Genomic DNA, 21,668 nt, shown 5'->3' with positions numbered 1-21,668 from the left:
ACCACCAGCAGCACCAACCTTAGGAGGAGGACACTTCGCGCCAGGTGTGGTGGTACATGCCTGTAATCCCAGCAGCTCCATAGGCTGAGGCAGGAGGATCGTGAGTTCAAAGCCAGCCTCAGCAAAAGCGAGATGCTAAGCAACTCAGTGAGACCCTGTCTCTCAACAAAATGCAGAAAAGGGCTGGAGATGTGGCTCAGTGGTCAAGTGCCCCTGAGTTCAAGTCCCAGTACCAAAAAAAAAAAAAAAATTAAAAAGAAAGGACAACACCTTGGTCAGGGTCCTTGGTGCCATCATTCAACTTCTGGATAAAGCCTGATTATGTCATCATTTAGACCAAGTCAGTTGTTCTGTTCTCTCTAACCAAGTCTCCTAATGTGCAAGATGATGTGAGAGAGGACAGAAGCTCCTAGTCGTGGCACCTGGGTCCTCTGAGATGGAGTGGAGGGTGCAGGTGGTTCAGCACCCTGGGCATCAGCTGGGGAAGGCGCATGCTGGACAGCAGCACAGACCCAGGACAGCTTCTGCCAACCCTCCAGGCAGCTCTGGGGCAAGAACATTTAAGTATTTGGATTAAGGTCAAGAGGGAGCAGGAGGGCTGGGGCTGGGGGCTCAGCAGTAGAACACTCGCCTTGCACGTGCGAGGCCCTCAGCATCATATAAAAATAAATAAATAAAGGTATTATGTCCAATTACAACTAAAAAATAACTTTTTTTTTAATTTTTAGTATTTATTTTTTAGTTTTTGGCGGACACAACATCTCTGTTTGTATGTGGTGCTGAGGATCAAACCCGGGCTGCACGCATGCCAGGCGAGCGCGCTACAGCTTGAGCCACATCCCCAGCCCCAAAAATAAATATTAAAAAAAAAAAAAAAAAAAAAGAGGAGGAGCAGGAGTTCAATTCCTGAGGTTGCTCAGGACGATCATCCTCTTTGGAGTCAGGACGCCTTGCTCTGTCACCTTGAGCAAGCTATTTCTCCCCTCCTCCAATTGTTCCAAGCTGGACTAAGATATCTGGGCCTTTGACCTTGCACATTGCAGTCACTGGACGTGGGAAGGGTTGACCTTGGGCAAGTGGCTCTCTGCAGCTGAGACAGTCCCCGAGGATCTGACCCTGAGGGTCTGGCTGGCTGCCTAGGATACCTGCCAACAGGACCTTCAAGTGCTTGCTCCAAGGGGGACCCGGGCTGTGCATCTCCAAGTCCACCACAGCAGGGTCTGCAGCGGCACAGAGCTCTGCCCTGGAGCGTGAGTTTTGGTTGTGTCCCTCTGCAGCTGGGGCAGAGGTGGTGGACAGTCAGATGGCTGGACTGCGTGGCCACCAGCCGTGTAGACAAGTTCCCAGGTGTGTGAACTGAAGGAGCCTCCCCTCTACCTTGGCACTGTCCTCAGCAGCTCTAGGCACAAACTACAAGGGAAGCCGGGTTCCCACTGCACCAGGTGGCAGCCATGGGGATGCAGAGCTGGCGGGGGTGGGGGTGTCACTCCAGCACTTCTTCTGGAGAAGTCCTGAGCCCCAGTACAGACACCATGGCTGGCCACCCTTCATCTCAAGGCAAAATCCATCCCTATCCCACTTTCTGCAGGCCTGGGACCCCACACACCAGCACAGAGCAATGCAGACTTTATTGGTAGAAAGGAATGGAAATTTTAACTGGGAATCCCCAGCTGGCCTGGGGGGCAGGGCCACTGCAGAAAAGGGAGGGAAAGAAATCATTATATACAGGAAAGGAGGGGAGGAGGGTGGAGGAGGGACTCAGAGCAGGGTCTGAACGGAGACTCAGGCTGGAAGTGAACCCATCAAGGCTCCAGGTGCTGGGAAGGGGGGAGGGGAGGGCGGCCACGACATCCTCTAGAAGAGGGGCTCTTCTTCTGGGAGGTTGAGGATGACGTCCATGTCTGGGGTGCATCTGGAGGGAAGCAGCAAAGAGGGGTGTGGAGGGGCAACCGGGGGCCAGAGTTGGGGGATGGGAAAGCAAGCCCTCGGAACGGGGTGGGGCACCCCAAGACCAACTGTGCACAGCCACACATACACACACACACACACACACACAAATGTCAAAATGGAGAAGAAATGAGTTTGGCAGGACTAATGTTCCACTAGAGAGGACCCAGGTCAGGAGGGGACAGGAGCTCAGCTCAGATGCACTGAGGTTCCTCAGGACAACCACTCTCTTTGGAGTCAGGACGATTCGCCCTGGGCCACCTTGAGCCTCACTCCTTCAGTCGGCACCAAGGTGACAGCACCTGTGTGCCAGACCACGAGCAAGCCTGGGTTTCCTCATCTGTCAAGTGGGGGCGATAAGTCCAAGCTCAGTCATTGGCAAGAGATTTAATGAGACCAAATTATGTGTCAGCCTATAGTAACTGTTCAGGGGAGGCGACACAGTCTTCTTCCCATGAAAGCAGCAGAAGAGGGCGGTTGCCATCAGCAACAGATTCCCTGTCACAGTGACCGACATGACCATGTAAGAGGCTGCAGGATCAGGTCCTCTCTCCACTGTCTCCCAAGCAGAGCATCCACTCAGTTTCAATCATCCCTTGACACACACAAAAGCATTTAGGTGTGAAATGTCGGGATGTCTGCAATTTACAATACTTCAGCCAAAATTTAAAAGGAAAGAATAAAGATGAGGCTAACATGGCAAAAATGTGACTATTTCTAAATCAAGATGGCAGCTGGGTGTTCTTTGTCTCATTCTCTCTGCTTTTCTGTATATTGGACAATTTGTCCTGATCGTTTTAAAAGGTGCATCTCTACCCTGGCAACACCCAAATCACTATCTCCCCACATCTGTCCTGAAGTCTACACTCATCTACTCAGTTGCCGCTTGATGGCTCTACGTGCAGGTTCCATCCACGTCACCTCTCGGCTGCCCTGATGCTTCCATCCCTTGCCCACCCCTGGCCTTCCTCATCTCCAGATTCAGCACCAGCAGCCTCTTAGAAGAGCCAGGAACCTGGGGGTCATTCCTGGTGTCTCCCCGCCCTGTACTTCCCACTCCCAGACGCCCCCGGTCCTACAGATGTTCCCTTCTTAGACATTTCTCCAACCCACCCAGTCCTCCCTTCTTCTCTGTCACCCACTTGGCCAGGCCACACCCAGCGCTCCCCAGGACCACTGCCCCACACCCAGCCGGTCTCCCAGCTCCCACTCTGGCTCTTCTCCAACCTCCGTGCTGTTTTCAAAATGACATTTTGGGGATACAGATCCTCTGCTTGTAGCATCAGGTACAAACCGTGGCCTGCTGGACCCTGCCTGGAGGCCCCCAGGGGCAGAGCTGCTGACTCCTTCCCAAATTCTCCCCATCACTCTGAATTCCAGCTGCACTCCTGGCGTAAATGCCAAGGAGGTGCCTACCCGATCCTCACAGTCTTGCCCGTGGCCCACTGGCTGGGGACAGCAGCAGCACCACCCAAGAATTTCTCCATGATACAGAACCCAGGGCCCACGGCAGCCTCCTGGTTTAGAATCTGCTTTTTAACAAGCGCTCTGGGTGGGTCGGGTGCAGAGGCGCTTGCCTGTAACCCCGGCTACTCAGGAGGCTGAGGAGGGGGATCGCAAGAATGGAAGGCCAGACTGGGCCACTTAGTAAGGCCCTGTCTCAAAATGAAAAAATAAAAGGGCTGGGGATACAGCTCAGTGGTAGAGCAACCCTGGGTTCAATCCCCAGTACAAAAAAAAAAAGATGTCCAGGTGTCCAAGTGATGGCTGCGCATCTTCAAGTTTGAGGATCTCTGCTGGGTAGCCCGCCGTGCCCACGCTCCGGGAAGGGAAAGCTGCAGGGCGTTCCTGATGTTGTCTTCCATGTGGGTGGGGGCACTGCCCTCGGCCTCTTTGCCCCTTTGCTCCTCTGCTCCTGCAGAGGGGGTAGGTCTACCTGGACAGTGAGCCTGGCAAGGGGGGCCCACAGCAAGGGCTGCCCACTCTCCTCTCAGCAACAAACTGCCCACAAGGACCGGTTCCCCCCATGTCCAGCCCCACCACGGCCAGGTGGCTCCATCTGCCTAATTCTGGATTCAGTATTCAAAAGCCAACGTGGCTGGAAATATAAGCCACATTCTCTAAATCAGCTTCAGCAAAAAAAAAAAAAACAACTTGGTACCCTGGTCCACATCACCCTCGCCCCCTCACTCTCCTTTCAATGTGTGCAGGTCCCAGGTCAAGGCAGTGGGCACCTACGTGTGCCACACCAGAGACCCCAGCACGGCCACCAAGAATCACTTCTTCTCCGGCCCTTCGCCTGGTGAGCTTCCACACAAACTTCAGACCTTGGTTCAGTGTCACATCCTCAGAGAAACCTTCCTTGACTGCCCCAGGCCCCTACCATGGGACACACTCTCCCAGGGCCGTGGACTTCTGTCCTTGACAGCTCTGTACATCTGTGTCTTTTTGTTGGTGGTGGTGTTGTGGTGGTGTTATCTGGGGACGGAACCCAGGGGTGCTCTATCACTGAGTCACATCCCCAGTCCTTTTTATTTATTAAGTTTTTAAATTTTGAGGCAGAGTCTAACTAAGTTGCTGAGGGTCTTGCCAAATTGCTGAGGCTGGCTTCGAACTTGCAATCCTCCTGCCTCAGCCTCCTGAGTCACTGGGAATACAAATGTGCACCACTGTGCCAGGCTACATCTACATTATTGTCCGTTAATGTCTGGTTCCCTCCTCAACTCCATGGTGGCAGGACCAAAGGTCCCTTTCATTCACATGGTGCCTGGCTCTTCCCAGGCACTTCATAAACTCAGGAAGAGGAAGAGATGAAGACACAGAGGATGAAGAGGGAAAATTAGATAATTCTCCAAGACCAGGCTCTACCACCCAGAGTCCTGTAGTGCTGACATGGAGAAGCCTGGCCGGGGGACCCCCAGCCCAACCACAGAGGGCCTGGTCCAAGAGAGCAGGCAGAGAATTGGTTCCGGAAGGAAGAAGCCTGAAAGGACTGGGGGCATCCTTCTCTCCTCAGGCTTTGTCTCCAGCCTCAGCTCCCTCCCGGGTGAGTGACAAGCGTGTCTCCTCGTGGTGACATGACCAACCACCCCCCTCAACTCCCCCTTTTTCGACAGCCCACCAGGTGGACACTTGGACTCTGGGAAGCAGATGGGTCCTTAGGGATTGCCTAGCCATGAGAAAATGAGACCCCGTGATGGGAAAGGTCCCGTCGGCCTGTGGCCAGTGGCAGAGCCAAGGGGGTCACCCAGGCGTCCTCCCTCCCTGTGCCGGGTCCTGCCATCCACACGAGGCTGAGTTTCCTGAGACCAGAGAATCTCCTGGAGCCCCAAAGACGGCCAGCTGCAAAAGCCCCACATACCTGGGTCTCCGAAGCAGAACGTCCTTGAAAACGACCTCTCGGGGTTCCTGCCTCTGGGCCCGGAGCTCTTCCACCTCGGCCTTCAGCTCGGGCAGTCTCCCCTCCAGCTCTTCAATGAACTGAGGGGTGGGGCGTGGGGGGGAGGAGGGAGAGGCCGGGTGGCCCCCAATGAAAAGGAGAGAAGGGCGAATGCACAGGAGTAAGGACATCTGGGAACACGATGTGGGCTTTGTCCCCAGGACGTGCTGGACTCCAGAGGAGACCTCCCTGTTCAGGACGGGGCCAGAGCACCAGCTAGTGGCAGTGTCCTGTGGTGAGGAAACGCTGAGGGAGTAGTGAGCACGGGGACCGGCTGCAGGGGGCGGCTCTGGAGACCCCCCACCCCTTGGAGGGACCACCACCTTCCTGTCCACTCACCTCCGTGACCGTCCCTCTGCACCTCTGCCTGCACTGGCTGTCCTGGGTCTTCTGCAGAAGGGCCTCCTCGTGGGGTTGCAGGGTTCTCTGTGGGTAAGGAAGAGGCCTAGGCCCTGGGCGCCTCTTCCAGGGCAGCTGCGCCGGGCTGGGGGGACGGGGGTGCTGGAGGCAGAGGACTGGGAAGGCGGCAGGGCTGCGGTGGGACCCGGAGACACCCCACAGCAGCTGGCCACTCACCATCGCCAGAGACCTCAGGATTTTTTCCTTCTTCTTCCAAATCTTGGCTGACAGCAACTCCAGGACCATTCTGCGCATCTCAGCAAGGTTATCCAGCTCATCCTGGGGCCAGCACAAGGGGGTTGGCCACCCGCCCCACCTCCCACAGGCTCCAGCGCAGCCGGGCCAGGGGCTCTCCCCACCTGCTGGTCGTCTTTGGCCTGCTGAAGCTGGCGCACAAGGTTGGCGATCTGGACAGACCTGACCGGGTACTCGTGGTCCATGTACGTGCTCAGGAAGTTCACCTCCTCTTGGGTCTTCTGGACTCTGGCGTTCAGCTGCTCCACCTGCAGCTCCAGGCCTGGGAGGGGTGGAGAAGAAAGTCAGAGGGGCAGGAGGCAGGGCCTTCCCTCAAAGGTCCCGCCCAGGAGGCCCAGGAGCCCCCTGGCCAATAGGCTGGGGTCTGCACTGAGAGGAGCTCACAGCCTGGGAAGAGGTGAAAAGTCACGTCCCTAGAGAGTGACCCAGGCCTGCGGGGGACAGGCAAGGCTGACAGAGAAGCTAAAAGGCTGCAGAATCCTAGACCAGCAGGGGGCAGTGTTCTTGCCTGTAATCCCAGCAGCTGGGGAGGCTGAGGCAGGAGGATTGCAAGTTCAAAGCCAGCCTCAGCAAAAGTGGGGCTTTAAGCAACTCAGTGAGACTCTGTCTCTAAATAAAATACAAAATAGGGCTGGGGATGTGGCTCCGTGGATGTGCTCCTGAGTTCAATCCCTGGTTCCAAAAATCCCTAGAGCAGTCCAACCCTGCTGGCCAGGCATGGCACCCCCAAGCTCATTCCTCCCTGAACTTCAACCTCCTCAGACATGCTCCCAAGGAGCCGAGACCAGGGAGACAGGGACACGCTGGCTCCCAGGACACAATCTCCAGTGCTCCGTCCTGCTTCCTCTGTGGAGGGGTCCCCCACACTGTGGTACACTGCTCCCTGCCCCCTCTAGGCTGCTCAAAGCCCTGTGGGCTGGAAGCCAGGAGACCTGGGTCCTAGCCCAGCCACTGGCTCCCAGAGGGACCTTATAGAGCGAGCCAGGCTAGAACTGGATTCTAGCTCCCCTCTGTGTGACCTTCAGCAGGCTACTCTGCCTCCCTTAGCTGCGGTTTCTTCATCTGTAAAATGGGAACGCAGCCCATTCTGCAGGTGGTTATAGTGGCCGTGTGAGAGGGCACCCAGAAAAATGCAGACACACGAGGCCTAGCAAGTGCTAAGAGCTGGAGAGCAAGCTATCAGCTCTACCCCTGAGCAACTCCATCAGCCTAGGAGGGAGGGGCGGGCCCAGTGGCTTCTGAAAGGCGGGTGCAGGTGAATGCCCCACTGTCCTCCCCAAGGGGTCAGGGGTGAGCACAAGGCGTGGGTCCCAACGCTTCTTACAGTCTATCTTGCTTTCCTCCTTATCTTCCCACTCCTGGAGCTCAGACTGCAATTGCTGTACCCTCTTCTTGTTGGAGTACTCCAGGATGTCCATGATGTTCTGTGGGAGTGGTGGGGTGGGGTCAGCTCACACCCCAGCCCCGCCTCTGCTGGCTCAGGCTCATGGCAGGCTGCGGCCATCAGGCACTTCCTCAGAGAAGTTCCCAGTCGCACTCCCAGGCCCAGCAACCTGACCAGAGGCTGGAGAACAGCTCCTACCCGCCCCCCCCCAGACTCCTTGACTGACAGGGCCCTCCTTGATCTGGCCTGGACCCACCTCATCTCCTGAGATTTCTTCCTGGCACTTACTATCAACCACCTAACGTGGCTCCTGGGCCAGTTCCGATCCCTCTCCTCCCAGGTCTCTTTCCTGTGCCTGCAACACGTACCTGGTCTCCCCCAGTTCACAACTGTATTGCAGATTCCAGCTCAGGAATCCTTTCTGTGAGAAGTCTCCCTAATGTTCCCATGTATGGGTCAGTGGGCCTCTGGGGGTTCTGCAGTCCCCTACCTCTTACTTACCAGGCTTTCTAACTGCCTGGGACCCCAGCGGAAGGAAGAGCTTGATGTAGACAGGGTGTCTCCCATTGGCCATTCCCAAGGAGCCACGGGACTATCCAGGATGAACAAAAGATGCACAAGCAGACCAGCCGAGGAAGGTCTGAAGAAGGTTCTACCAAGTTTCCTTATAACTGGACGTCCCTGGCTTGGTCCCTGTTATAAGCTGAACTGTTTGCCCCCAAAATTCACAGATTGGAACCCCAGCCCCCAAATGACTATATTTGGAGACAGGACAGGGCCTTTCAGGAAGTAATTAAAGCTCAACCAGGTCACAAAGGTAGGCCCTCATCCGACAGGTCTGGTGTCCTTATAAGGAGAGAAACCAGTGCTCGCCCTCCCTGCACACAGAGGAAAGGAGGGCACAGCAACAAGACCGCCATCTGCAAACCAGGAAGAGGGGCTGCGCCAGAAGCCAGCCCTGTCAGCTGGGCATGGGAATGCACACCTGGAATCCCAGCTACGTGGGAGGCTGAGCCAGGAGGACTGCAAATTCAAGGCCATTCTAGGCAACTTAGCAAGACTGTTCAAATTAAAAATGAAAAGGGCTGGGGATCTAGTTCAGTGATGGAGCACCCTTGGGTTCACCTCCAGTCCAGGTGAAGCAGGGGACCACGCCTGCTGGCCCCTGGGTTCTGAACTCCCAGCCTCCAGAACTGTGAGTCTACAGAATCTCATCACGACAGTCCCAACGACCAACAGGGTCCCCAAGAAGTCTGAACTTTCTTTCTCTCTCAGACCCTGGAAGTGCTCAGTTCCCCTCCTCCCGAGGGAGACAGACTACAGTTGAGGGACATCAGTCCATTCAACCATTTTCTCTAACTCTCCTCCTGCCCTACACTACAGTGTCACCAACTCTCCTAGAGGAGGGCGAGGAAGCTCCCTGGGTTCTCCACAGTCATTCTTCACCCACAGACCTCAAGTGCCACCACTGGGCAGAGGGTGCTCACAAGAGCAGGATGGGAAGGGCCCAGATGGGGGTGCCAGAGTGCCTGGGTTCCAATTCCAACTCTGACCCTTGGTGGCTAGGTGACCTAGAGCCATCGACCCAGCCCTTCTGCCTTTCCATTTGGTCCTTCCTAAAATGGGATAATAAAAATAGCGCCCACCCAACAGGGCAGTCGCCTATGAGGGCTGCTGACTGTGTGCAATGGTGGCGCCCCCTTCTCTTGCACGGGTACCACGTGTGCCAGCTGCAACCCGCTTTGGGTTGTGCCCTGCACAACAGGTCAGCCAGTGAGCTCGGGCTGGCCCTGGGACAGGCGGCTCTGGGATTCCAAAGCCCGCGCGGGTGGGGTGAAGCGAGTTAGAGGCGCCATCTGGATGGAGGAAGCGGCCTGTAAAGGACCCGGGGGACCAGGCGAGGGCGCGCAGGGGCGGGCTCACCGTCAGGGTCTCCTGCTGCTGCAGCATCGCCCGCACGCGCAAGGCCGTGCTGTCCTCGGTGTCCTGGATGGCTCTCACCAGCTTGTCGCACAGCTTGCCGAGGAAGAACTTGTGCTGGTGCATCTCCAGGAGCGAGGTGCGCTGGTTCCTGACCATCGACTGGGGGAGGGGGCCAGCAAGGGAGCGGCGCTACGCCGGCCTGCCGCCATCTGCCGCCCCCTGTGGCCTCCCCTGGTTCCCAGGTTCCCATTGTCCGCCCGCCCAGCGCCTGCAAGTCCCGGACGCGGGTTCCCCATAGTCACACCTCTAAAGGGGGCATGCGGCTTACAGTTGGTGGCATGTCACCCTCTCATTGAAAAGATCTCATTAGTGACTAAATAAAATAAAGGAGCACTTATTATCCATGGCTTTTTAAATCAATGAAATCCAGAAATAACAACAGTAAAACGCCCCAGGTGATGGGCCAGGTCTTCGGGGAAAGGAGGGACAGAATGGATGACGATAAGGACTATCCCTGACCTCATCATGCAACACACCTGTGAAAACGACCAGGGCTAGGGAGGTTAGTGATTTGCCGAGGTCACAGCCAACCCTGGGCACATAAAATCCACAGTAACGATAGCATCAGTAGCAATCATCGCATGCCTGCTTCCCCCCAGGAGAGGCACTGAGGCCTGTGTGCAGGTGGCACATGGTATCAGTTCAACCTTCAGCATCCCTGTTTATTAATTCTATTTTGCTGGTAAGTGAAGGCTCAATGAGGCTCAGAGAGGTTAAGTGACTTGCTCAATGTCAGCCAAGAAATGCTGCTTCTGGCATTGGAAACAGAGGGTCTTTTCACTACACTAAGATAAGGACTGAGTGGGCTTAAAACTGCAAGAAGTGGCTGAACCAATGACTATGACTTAGATGTTAGGCAGAGACACATCTTAGTTCCAATCCTGTCTCTGCCACTTACCATCTCAGGGCATTTAGACATGTTAATTAACTTTCCAAAATGTGGTTACGCTCATTCTAAAGCTGCCAGAAACTAAGACTTGCTTCAGAGAGCTGCTATGAAACATAAAGGAAGCCAGGTATGGTGGATCATGCCTGTAATTCCAGCACCCTCCAGGAGGCTGAGGCAGAAGGATTCCAAGTTTGAGTCCAGCCTCAGCAACTTAGTGAGGCTCTAAGCAGTTTAGTGAGAGCTGTCTCAAAATAAAAAATTATACAAAGTACATGTATAAAGACACGAATTGGGTGTCAACATACTTTATATACAAACAGAGATATGAAAAATTGTGCTCTGTATGTGTAATAAGAATTGTAATGCATTCTGCTGTCGTGTATTTAAAAAAACAAAATCAATTTTTTTAAAAAGGGCTGGGGATGTAGCAGCTCAGTGGCAAATCATCCCTGGATTCAATCCCCAATTACCCCTCCCCCCCAAAAAAAGAAGAAGAAGATAAAGTCACAGTCAAGTCACTTAATGGCAGGGCCCAGGTGCACTCAGTGAACAGTACTGATCATGGTCTCTGGGCCTTCACCCTGGCACAACCTTTGCTCTATTTTATAGTCCTTCTTTTTGGGGAAGGGAGTAACTGAGGATTGAATTTAGGGTCACTTGATCATTGAGCCACACCCCCAGCCCTATTTTGTGTTGTATTTAGTGTCAGGATCTCACTGAGTTGCTTAGCACCTCGCTGTTGCTAAGGCTGGCTTTGAACTCATGATCCTCCTGCCTCAGCCTCCTGAGCTGCTGGGATGACAGGCCTGTGTCACCACAACCGGCTTCCTTCCTTCTTTTCCTCCTGCTTTCTCTGACCTTTGCCAGGAAATGCCCCTCCTGGCCCTCAGCTCCTGTGTGACAACAGTAATAATGCTAATGTCTGGGGTGAGGTCAGCACTTCATGCCACTCACCCCGCAGTGACTCTGATGGGGACTATTATTAGCCCCACTTTACAAAGTGGAACCCGAGGACCAGATTCAGTAACGTACCCAAGGTCACACATAGCAGGGCTGTTGTCCTCCAAGTCTGGGCAGCTAGCCACTCGGCTGTCTTGCCTCCCCATCTCCAGACCCAAGTATCCACCAAGGTCTTGAAGTAACATCAATCTCCAAGTCCCGGGCCACTGAGCCTGCGCATTGGGGCTGGCCACAGCAATCTGCATGATTATCACACACCCCACTCCCGAGTGAGCCTGGGAAACAGAATGCAATGACTCTGTTCTAGAAAGGTTCTCTCTGACCACCAGGTCTAAGGCAGATCAGTTTCTCTCTCTCTCTCTGACCCTTATCTCAATTTGCACTTATGTGACCCGACTCCCCTTTCCCAACTGATTTTTCTCCTAGGACTTATCACCTGACATGACCTTTTCTTTTTCTCTTCTTGTCTCCTTCTCCTGGCATATCACAGCCTGGAGGGCAGGGGCTCTGTCTTGTCACAGCTGTGTCACCAGCGTGTAAACCATGCCTGCAGTAGGGTAAGTGAATGGGCAACTATTCTATGGGGCCTTTAATTCATTTATGATTTCTCCCAGGAAAAGGATCCGCCCCGAGGCCGCACAAATCTCAGCTCCTTGTTGGTGGCTGCATCCCAACACTGGCACATTCAACAGAATGGAATGACTAATCGCCCTGGTGACGCTGAGGGACAAGACAGCTGAAAACCTAGCTCTAAAAACAAGTCACCTGGGCAACTTCTGCTCTTCCCATGCCTCCTCCTCGCCCCACAGTCCATTCTCCACAGGGCAGCAGCAGCCCAAGGATTCCTTTGAAAACCTAAATCAGGCCACATCCCCCACTCTACTCAAAATCCCCCAGATTCTGGCCGTCTTAGCATAAGAACTTAAGAGCTATTCATGACTACAGGGCCATGAGCCCCTCTACCCCAACACACCATCTGGCCTCACCATCAATTACTCCAGCCACACCTACCCCAGGGCCTTTGCACTTGAGGTTCCTTAGCCTGAAACATTCCTCTTTCAAATATACACATGGGGCTGGGGATGTGGCTCAAGTAGTAGCGCGATTGCCTGGCATGCGTGTGGCCCGGGTTCGATCCTCAGCACCACATACAAAGAAAGATGTTGTGTCCGCCAAAAACTAAAAAGTAAATATTAAAATTCTCTCTCTCTCTCTCTCTCTCTCTCTCTCTCTCTTAAAAAAAAAAAATGTACACGTGGCTGCTTCCTTACTTCCTTCAGGTCTCGACTCAAAGGTGAGCACCTCAGCAGCCTTCCCTGAGCACCCTGTCCAACAGTCACTGCCACCACCCCCTCTTATTCTTTTTTTTTTTTTTTTTTTTTTGGTACTGGGAATTGAACTCAGGGGCACTCAACCACTGAGCCACATCCTCAGCCCTATTTTGTATTTTATTTAGAGACAGGGTCTCTCTGACTTGCTTACACCTCACTGTTGCTGAGGCTGGCTTTGAACTCACCATCCTCCTGCCTCAGCCTTCTGAGCTGCTGGGATTACAGGTGAGTGCCACTGTGCCCTGCCCCCTAATCTTATTCTCATGCTTCCTCGTAGCTTTCATCATTATGACACATCACTGTAGCCACCCTGGTTATCATCTGTGTCCCCTAGGAGAATGTCAGTTCCCTAAGGTCAGAGGCCACATCACTGGTGGTCCTCGTACTCAGAACAAGGCCTGGCACATAGCAGGTGCTCAATAAATATTTTTCGACTAAATGAATGAGAAAGCATTGAGAGACAGTGTTATCAACTGGTTAGGAGCCCAACCAAATTGTCTAAATTCACATTTGGTGTCAGACAAAAACAATAAACCTCTATGAAGTAGGTTTATTAAAAGGAATATCAGAAACTACGAACCTCCTTTTTGAGAATGCTGGGCCCCCTCTAAACAATTTTGCAAAACTGAAGCCTAAAGTGCAAAAAATGGTTTTAAAATAAGTACATTTTCCCTCTTCTTTTATAGTCATCATTCATTGAACAATTTAAAAAAAATCTTGAAGAAGTAAGAATTCTTCTAACCAGGTATGGTGTTGTACATCTATAATCCAAGGTTTGGGAGGCTGAAGCAGGAGGACTGCAAGTTCAAAGCTAGCCTCAGCAACACAATGAGGCCCTAAGCAACAATGAGACCCTGTCTGTAAATAAAATATAAAAAGGGCTGGGATGTGGCTCCGTGGTTAAGCACCCCTGGGTTCAATCCCTGGTACCAAAAAAGAAAAAGAAAAAAAAAAAGAATTTTTCTGCAGTATTTTGTACTATTTATAAAACAGGGTTTCTCTTTCTGATGTGAATACTACAGACTCCTCTTTCTTCAGTCATTTTCAAATACTTTGAAATGCTGTTCAGATAATAAAAGAAGCCACAAAACAGTCTATGATGGGAATATTAATGACCATGCTATCAGCTGATTGGACATCTTAAGGGTCAGCTTCTAAGCCGTGCCTCAGTGTTCTCTGTACCCATGAGGTTAACATATGGGAAATTCCTTAAAAAGCCACTCGATGGGATTCCTAATGCACCAAAATAAAAGGTGACTCTGATTGTTTCCCTGGGTCTCATCACAAGAGCAAGCGCTTAGTTTAACTGACTTTGACCCCTAGGATGCCATTTTCTTGCTGTGTGACATGCTACAAGTCATTTACCTTACTGTCCCTCAGTGTCCCCACCTGTAAAACAGGAATGATCTGAGTGCCCAGGAGTTGCCGTGAGGCAGAAGTGAGTCTGGCCCCCTGAGGTGCTCAGAGCTGGTCGCTGAGCCTCCTCGGTGCCCGTCCCTGGCCAGGGGCCTGCGGAGAGACCCCCTCATACCCTCATGAACCGGACTTTGGCCTGAATCTTCCTAGAGTTGAACTTGTCCTTCAGGTGCGAATCTTCTGGCTCCCTCGGCTGGTATGTCGTCACCACCGTGGGCTGGTAGTAGGTCACTGGAGACAGATGGAAAGAAAGAGGGTCCAGGGCCGGGGCTGGGGCTCTGCGGTGGCACACTTGCCTGGCACTTGTAAGGCTCTGGGTTCGATTCTCAGCACCGCATATTAATAAATAAAATAAAGGTCCATCAACAACCAAAAAATATATATTAAAAAAAAAAAGAAAGAAAGAAGGTCCACCCTCCCAGAGAATGCACGAGAGAGAGCCCAGACCCCAGGCCCAGACCCTGAGACGGTGACACTAGACAGAGGCTGAAAGTCACACCCACCAAGAAGTTCCCAGGCTCCACCCTGAGACTTGATATAAAGGAGGGACAAGCCCAAAGAAAGCAGGTACCATAGGATACCCAGAGGGGAGGACAAGGGTAGCAAGACCAGGCGGCCAGGGCAGAATCCCCTTTCATAGGGGGCTTCCACAGTGCATCTCCATTAAAGAGGGTCAGCCCCTTTCAGAGAGAGCTAGAGAGGCGCTGTACTCTATGAAAAGTTGATTGCATTACACAGAGGGCCACTCTGAGGCTTCCAGGTAGAAAGAGTTGGAAACGCCCCCTTTTTGTATTCCGCCAGTTGCTGATGCAGCTGGGCACAGCCAGAGACCAGAGCCTGGTGGCCCAGCTCTGAACACCTGGTCTCTCACCAACCTGGCTGATGGAACAGGCCAGGTGAGTTTGGAGTAAAGAAGAACTATTGAGGGCCGGGCACAGTGGGGCACACCCGTAATCCCAGAGGCTCAGGAGGCGGAGGTAGGAGGATCGCGAGTTCAAAGCCAGCCTCAGCACAAGTGAGGCGCTAAGCAACTCAACTGTCTCTAAAGAAAATACAAAACAGGGCTGGGATGTGGCTCAGTGGTCGAGGGCCCCTGAGGTCAAGCCCTGGTACCCCCCACCAAAAAAATGAAGAACTAATGAAGAAGACAGAGCCTTCTAAGAGCTCTGTGACCCAAGGGGTCACAAGACCTCTCTGTCCCTGGGTTCCTCCATCTGTAAGATGGGAATCATCATCATGCCTGCCTCTTGGAGTTGTCTTGAAGACTAACTAAGTTACTGTGCCTTAAGGTGTTAGGGCAGTGCCTGCCACGCCTTCCACGCTGGGCACAGTATTATTCCCAGTGACCTGGTAACTGGGAGCACAGCACCAGACAAGGCGTTGAACAAGCTGCAGTTCTCCCTTCCGGGAATAAAGGCATTTGGAGGGCAGGCCCTTAGGATCCCTGCTCTCCTGCAGCCTGTCGCCAACCAACACTTGACAAACCACCCAGAGGCTACCGCTCCTTTCTCAAAACCTTGATTCCAGGTACAACCCAGTTCATTTAGGGAAAGAATTTATTATTTCTTTAAAAAACTCAAGATCCTGGGCTGGGGATGGGGCTCACTGGTCAGGTGTTGCCTGGCATGCATGAGGTCCTGGGTTCAAATCCCCCAGCACCAAAACAATATTTTTTTAAAGCCCAGACAAGGGCCAGGGTTGTGGCTCAGTGGTAGAGCGCTTGCCTAGGATGTGTGAAGCACTGGATTTGATTCTTAGCACTGCATATAAATAAATGAATAAAATAAAGGCCCATCCAATCTTTAAATATATATATATATATAAAGCCCAGAAAAGATTAAGATCCTTAATCCTGGAATATTTTAAAATTAAGAACTGAAGGAGCTGGGTTGTGGCTCAGTGGTAGAGGTTTGCCTATCACGTGTGAGGCCCTGGGTTTGATCCTCAGCACCACACAAAAAATAAATAAATAAATAAAGGTGTTGTGTGCAACTACCAAAAAAAAAAGAACTGAAATCATGAAGTAAATTAATTTTCTGTCACATGTATGAATTATCTGTACATATCTGGGATTTAATTGTATTTTTAAGGGACACAATTACTAATAGGTTAAATCCTATGATTCCAATCTTAAAGGTATAAATGAGATTTTGCCTTAAAGTTAAAAGGTAGAAGACCCTCTAATTAAATGTGTATAAATTACAGAAACTTTCAAGAGAACATAACATTACCCATGTTTAGAAGTTTGTTTATTAGATACACAAGAATTATTTAAATACCCAATGGTTTTTGTTAATCACACGCATGAACTATTTGAAAATGAAAATATTAAATTTTTTAATGTGGCTTAAAAGGTTTAGGGAAATTTAATTAACCAAGTTCCAAAATCCCTCTTACAAGTGTTTATAAAAATTATAAGATTCTAAATCTTCCTAAATGCTTAAGGAAGATTTGTAGATTTAATAATGCTTATTTGCTTATTTTTATCACTACTAAGTAGCCATGACTTATCTTTTGTGTGTGTGGTACTGGGGATTGAACCCAGGCCTGTGCATGCAAGGCAAGTACTCTACCAACTGAGCTATATCCCCAGCCCCATGACATTTTTTTTTAATTAAATTTTTTATGTTCAGATAAATTCAGATTCACATGCTCGTTTGGGGTTTGGGGCTTTTTTTTGGTGGGGGGCCTTGAAGAGGTGTTTGTTTTGGTCCTGGGGATTGAACCCAGGGGCACTTTACCACTAAGCCACATCCCAGCCCTTTTTAATTTTTTTTTTTAAAGAGAGAGAGAGAGAATTTTTAATATTTATTTTTTAGTTTTCGGTGGACACAACATCTTTGTTTGTATGTGGTGCTGAGGATCAAACCTGGGCCGCACACATGCCAGGCGAGCGCGCTACCACTTGAGCCACATCCCCGGCCCCCCTTTTTAATTTTTTTGAGACAGGGTCTCTCTAAGTTGCTTAGGGCCTCACTAAACTGCTGAGGCTGGCCTCTAACTTGCAATCCTCCTGTCTTAGCTTCCTGAGTCACTACAATTACAGGTGTGTGACATGGCAGTTTTATTTTTGTTTTTGTTTTTTAAATGTTGATGGTCCTTTATTTTATTCATTTATTCACATGTGGTGCTGAGAATAAAACCCAGTGCCTCACACATGCTGGGCAAGTCCCCTCCACTGAGCTACAGCTACAGCCCAACACAGCTGTTTTAAGAAATAAAAAAGAGAGATCTTTTGTGCACTCTATCCAGTCTCCCAATGGCAACAAACATCTTGAACAAATACAGTACAATATCCCAAACAGGGGCTGGGGATGTGGCTCAAGCGGTAGCGCGCTCGCCTGGCATGCGTGCGGCCCGGGTTCGATCCTCAGCACCACATACAGACAAAGATGTTGTGTCCACCAAATACTAAAAAATAAATAAATAAATATTAAAATTCTCTCTCTCCTCTCTCACTCTCTCTTTTAAAAAAAAAAAGAAAGAAAAAAAGAAAAGAAATATCCCAAATAGGATATGGACATGAAGATACAGCCAGAACTCTTCCATAACCAGGAGGGTCCCAACTGCTGCTTTTCATAACCACACCCTCTTCCCTCCCATTACCACCCCCAACCAACTCTGTCCCTAACCCCTGGCCATCACTAATCCATTCTTCATTTCTATAAGAGTGTCATTCCCACAATGTTACATAAGTGGCATCATACAACATGGAAGGTTTGGTTGGCTTTTTCACTCAACAGAACTCTCTGGAGAGTCATGGAGATTGCTGAGGGCATCATCCTTCCTCCTGATGACTGCTGCCCAGCAGTCCATGGAACAGAGTCCCCTTCGTTTGTGGACACACTCACCTGTGGAAGGACATCTGGGTTTGGAGATGTCCAACCCAGACTGGAGGATTATGAATAAGGGTGCTAAGACATGAGATTCATGGACCAGCTTGTGTGTGAACATAAGCTTTCAGTTTTCTGGAATAAATTCCCAAGAGTGCGATTGCTGGGTCATCTGGAAATGCCATGCTGAACTGTGTTGGAAACTACCATACTCATTTCCTGAGCCACTTTATAGCCCCACCAACAATTTATGCCCAATCCAGTTTCTCCTCATTCATAAGCATTTGATGTATTCACTATTTTTATTTTAGCCATTCTGATAGGTACACAGTGATATTTCATTGTGGTTCATTTGCATTTCCCTAGTGGCTATGACGTTGAGAATCTTCTCATGTGCTTATTTACTATCAGCAAATCCTCTTTGGTGAAATGTTTCGTCACATCTTTTGCCAACTGTCTAATTGAAATGTCTATTTTACTGGGATCTTTTTTGGGGGAAGGGCAATAGGTACCAGGGATTGAACTCAGGGACACTCAACCACTAAGCCACATCCCCAGCCCTGTTTTGTATTTTATTTAAAAATAAGGTCTCACTGAATTGCTCAGAGCCTTGCCGTTGCTGAGGCTGGATTTGAACTTGTGATCCTCCTGCCTCAGTCTCCCAAGCTGCTGGTATTACAGGCTTGCGCCACCACACCCAGCTATTTTACTGTTTTGAGAGTTCTGGATAATAGTCTACCAAATACAAGTCCTTTATAGATACATGGTTTGCAAATATCTTCTCCAGATTTGTAGGGGGTCTTTTCATTCACGCAAAAGGATTTTTTAAGCCCAGCACAGTGGTAAATGCCTGTAATATCAGTGACTTGGGAGGCAGAGGCAGGAGGGTTACCAATTGGAGGCCAGCCTGGGCAACTTAGCAACACCCTTTGCCTCAAAATAAAAAATAAAAAATAAAATGAGGGGCTGGGGATGAAGCTCAGGGGCAGAGCGTCCCTGGGTTCAATTCTCAGTACCATGAAAAAGTGGGGGGTACTGGTGGTGTGGCTCAGTGGTAGAGCACTTGCCTAGCACATGTGAGGCCCTGGATTTGATCCTCAGCACCACACAAAAATAAAAATAAATGAAATAAAGGTTTAAAAATGATTTTTTTCATAGAACAAAAATTGTTCATTTCAATGAAGCCCACTTTCCATTTTTCATTTTTCAGTTCATAAACTGGGCTGCTGGTGTGGTGTCCAAGAATTCTTCACTTAGCCACAGGCTCCAAAGATTGTTTTCTCCTGCCTTTTCTAGGTTAACATTTTATGTTTTACATTTAATTTTCATGCATTTCTACATTTATATTTTGAGTTAATTTTTTTATTAAGTAGCGAGACTTAACTTGGTCTGGGAAAGGTGAGGTTCATTCTTTCTGTCCATAGAAGTCCAATTGCTCCACCTCATCTGAATTATTTCCTCTACTGAATTGTTTTTGTACCTTTTTCAAAAATTAGTGGGGCATATTTGCATGGAGGCATTCCCTTTCCCTCCCTGGGTAGAGCTGGCTGAGCACAGCAGGGGGCTGATCCTTCACCCCTGCCTGGAGGTGCTGCGATCCTCACCTGGGCCAGCGCTGACAGAGTTGGTTGGGCAACTGAGCTTCTAACCCCAGCATGGCAGAAGCAGGTTTTTTTGGTGCTGACTGAGGGTAGCATCATGGGGTCCAGCAGGAATTCTAGCCTCTACTCCCACCTAGTACTAAGGAGACTGAAAAAAGGGGTGTGAGGTAAGACTTGTCACCTCTGAGCTTCACTCCCTCCCTCTGCCCACAGGTCAGCAGAGCCCAGTGGGAACCTGAGCCTCTACCCCCGTGCAGCATCAATAAGGCACAAGGTGGTAGACATCAGTGTTGCCCCAGGGAACTGACCTTCTGTTCCTCACTCAGGGGCAGTGAGGAGGTGTGAGCAGTTGTACATGCAGGTGTGTACAGGTAGGTTTTAACAAGTATGCAGTTCATTCAGGATACTCAAGAAATATTTCAAACCGGGCATGGTGGCACATGCCTGTAATCCCAGCAACTCATGAGGCTGAGGCAGGAGGACGGCAGGTTCAAAGCCAGCCTCAGCAACAGCAAGGTGCTTAGCAACTCAGTGAGCCCCTGTCTCTAAATAAAATACAAAATAGGGCTGGGGATGTGGCTCAGTGGTCAAGTGCCCCTGAGTTCAATCCCAGTACCAAAAAAAAAAAAAAAGAAAAGAAAAAAAAGAAAGACAAATCTCAAAATATCTGTTATTAAAAGGAATGTTGGGTGTGATAGGCTGAGCAATAGTGTTTTACATGGATATTCTTAACCTTTTGGTGTCCCCATTCCACAAATGAGAAGCCTGAGGCTCAATGAGATGAGTGACTTTCCAAATGTGTGAATTTCAAAGTCAAGATCTAAACCTATACCTGTCTGATCCCAAGCCTCAAAACTTCCTGGAAAGCATGACAACAATATGGCAGAGAGGACCCCATGAGTTCACCAAACCCTGTCTTTTCCCCCCTCCTGGACACACAGCTGGACTGCATTTCCCATTTTTTCTTATGGTTAGGGGTCATGTGACTGAGTTATGGCTCTGGGACATGTGTGGAAATAGGTCACTTCATGTCTGGCCCCCTAAAACAACTACCCACAAAACCATTCAAGTTCTTGCCCTCTCCCTTCCCTCTCTACCAACTAGACACAGAAATATCCTACAGACGACTTCAAAGCCTCATTAAATATCAGAGGTACAAGGTCAAGGAGAACAGAAGACCATATGGAATAGATTCTCCTCGGATCTTCAAAGGCACTTTGACATTAATAAGAAATAAGATTCTGTATTAATACTGGAAATCTGGGGCTGGGGATGTGGCTCGCCTGGCATGCGTGCGGCCCGGGTTCGATCCTCAGCACCACATACAAACAAAGATGTTGTGTCCACCGAGAACTAAAAAATAAATACTAAAAAATACTGGAAATCTGGAGGTTGTCTATTACATCAGTGAGCCTATCTTAATATGAATAGTGTCACCAAGGGCCAAGAGCAGCCACTCTAATTTGTCCCCATTACCCACACCAGCCCCCAAGTGCCTCTGCTCACCTGACTGGACTTGAGTCAAACTCTTTGTTTTTCTTTTAGCGTGGCTGCTGGCTTGTCCAAGTGGAGGTAGAGTAGATGGCTTGGTTTTCTGTGTGGACCACTGCCATGGAACCCAATGCAACCAGCAAAACACAATCAGTCACACAGCACGGTGAATTCAAGTTTCACTCCACCCTTTATAGGTATCCATGACCTCGAGCAAGTGATTTAGCTCTCTGAGCCTCAATTTCCTCATCAGCAAAGTGGATCTAATAACACAACCTAACTATAGGTTGATGCAAGAATTCCAAGAGATGATATTCTTAAAGCTCGTACGTAGTGCGTGCTCCATAAATTTTATGGGTCAGCCTGAATTTATTGAGCAATCCAGGCTGTGAGGTGCCAAGAAACAGAATGTATGGGAAGACCCAATACCCACCTCTTAGGGAACCAGAAGAGCAGACATGAATATACCCTTACATTCTGATAAAGTAGTGACTAGAGAAAAATGAGGTTCAGAGCCTTGCTCAGGGTCCCACAGCAAAAGTGGGACACAGCTGAGACTGGAATTCAGGTCTCCAGAGCCTACCACGCGGGCAGTCCCAGGCGTGGGAGGTGAAGGCAGGCGGGCTGCAGCATCGTAAACCCTCCCCTCCCGCCTAGCCCTCCCAGACTCACCAGAACGTGGGACTTGGGTTTGGACTGACTCCCATTCTGGCTAGATCTGGAAAGAGTTGGGGCGAGAA

The 21,668-nt window shown here is 50.3% G+C and overlaps 1 protein-coding gene across 1 annotated transcript; it reads right to left on the bottom strand.

Annotated features, from left to right (window-relative positions):
* Positions 1–1,854: 1,854 nt before the first annotated feature.
* C3H20orf96 (chromosome 3 C20orf96 homolog) lies at positions 1,855–21,052 on the bottom strand (the record flags this gene model as incomplete). The annotated part of the gene is made up of 9 exons (XM_076849017.2): positions 1,855–1,912; positions 5,309–5,427; positions 5,726–5,812; positions 5,963–6,064; positions 6,145–6,302; positions 7,365–7,464; positions 9,348–9,506; positions 14,119–14,234; positions 20,944–21,052. Coding segments are annotated over 9 exons (1,008 nt in total), but the record flags the coding sequence as incomplete, so codon positions are not given.
* Between the last annotated feature and the right edge of the window lie 616 nt (positions 21,053–21,668).

Source organism: Callospermophilus lateralis, chromosome 3, assembly GCF_048772815.1.
Source record: "Callospermophilus lateralis isolate mCalLat2 chromosome 3, mCalLat2.hap1, whole genome shotgun sequence".
Lineage (NCBI taxonomy): Eukaryota > Metazoa > Chordata > Mammalia > Rodentia > Sciuridae > Callospermophilus > Callospermophilus lateralis.
The sequence above is the reverse complement of the archived record's forward strand: the minus strand, read 5'-3'. Positions and strand labels throughout refer to the sequence as shown.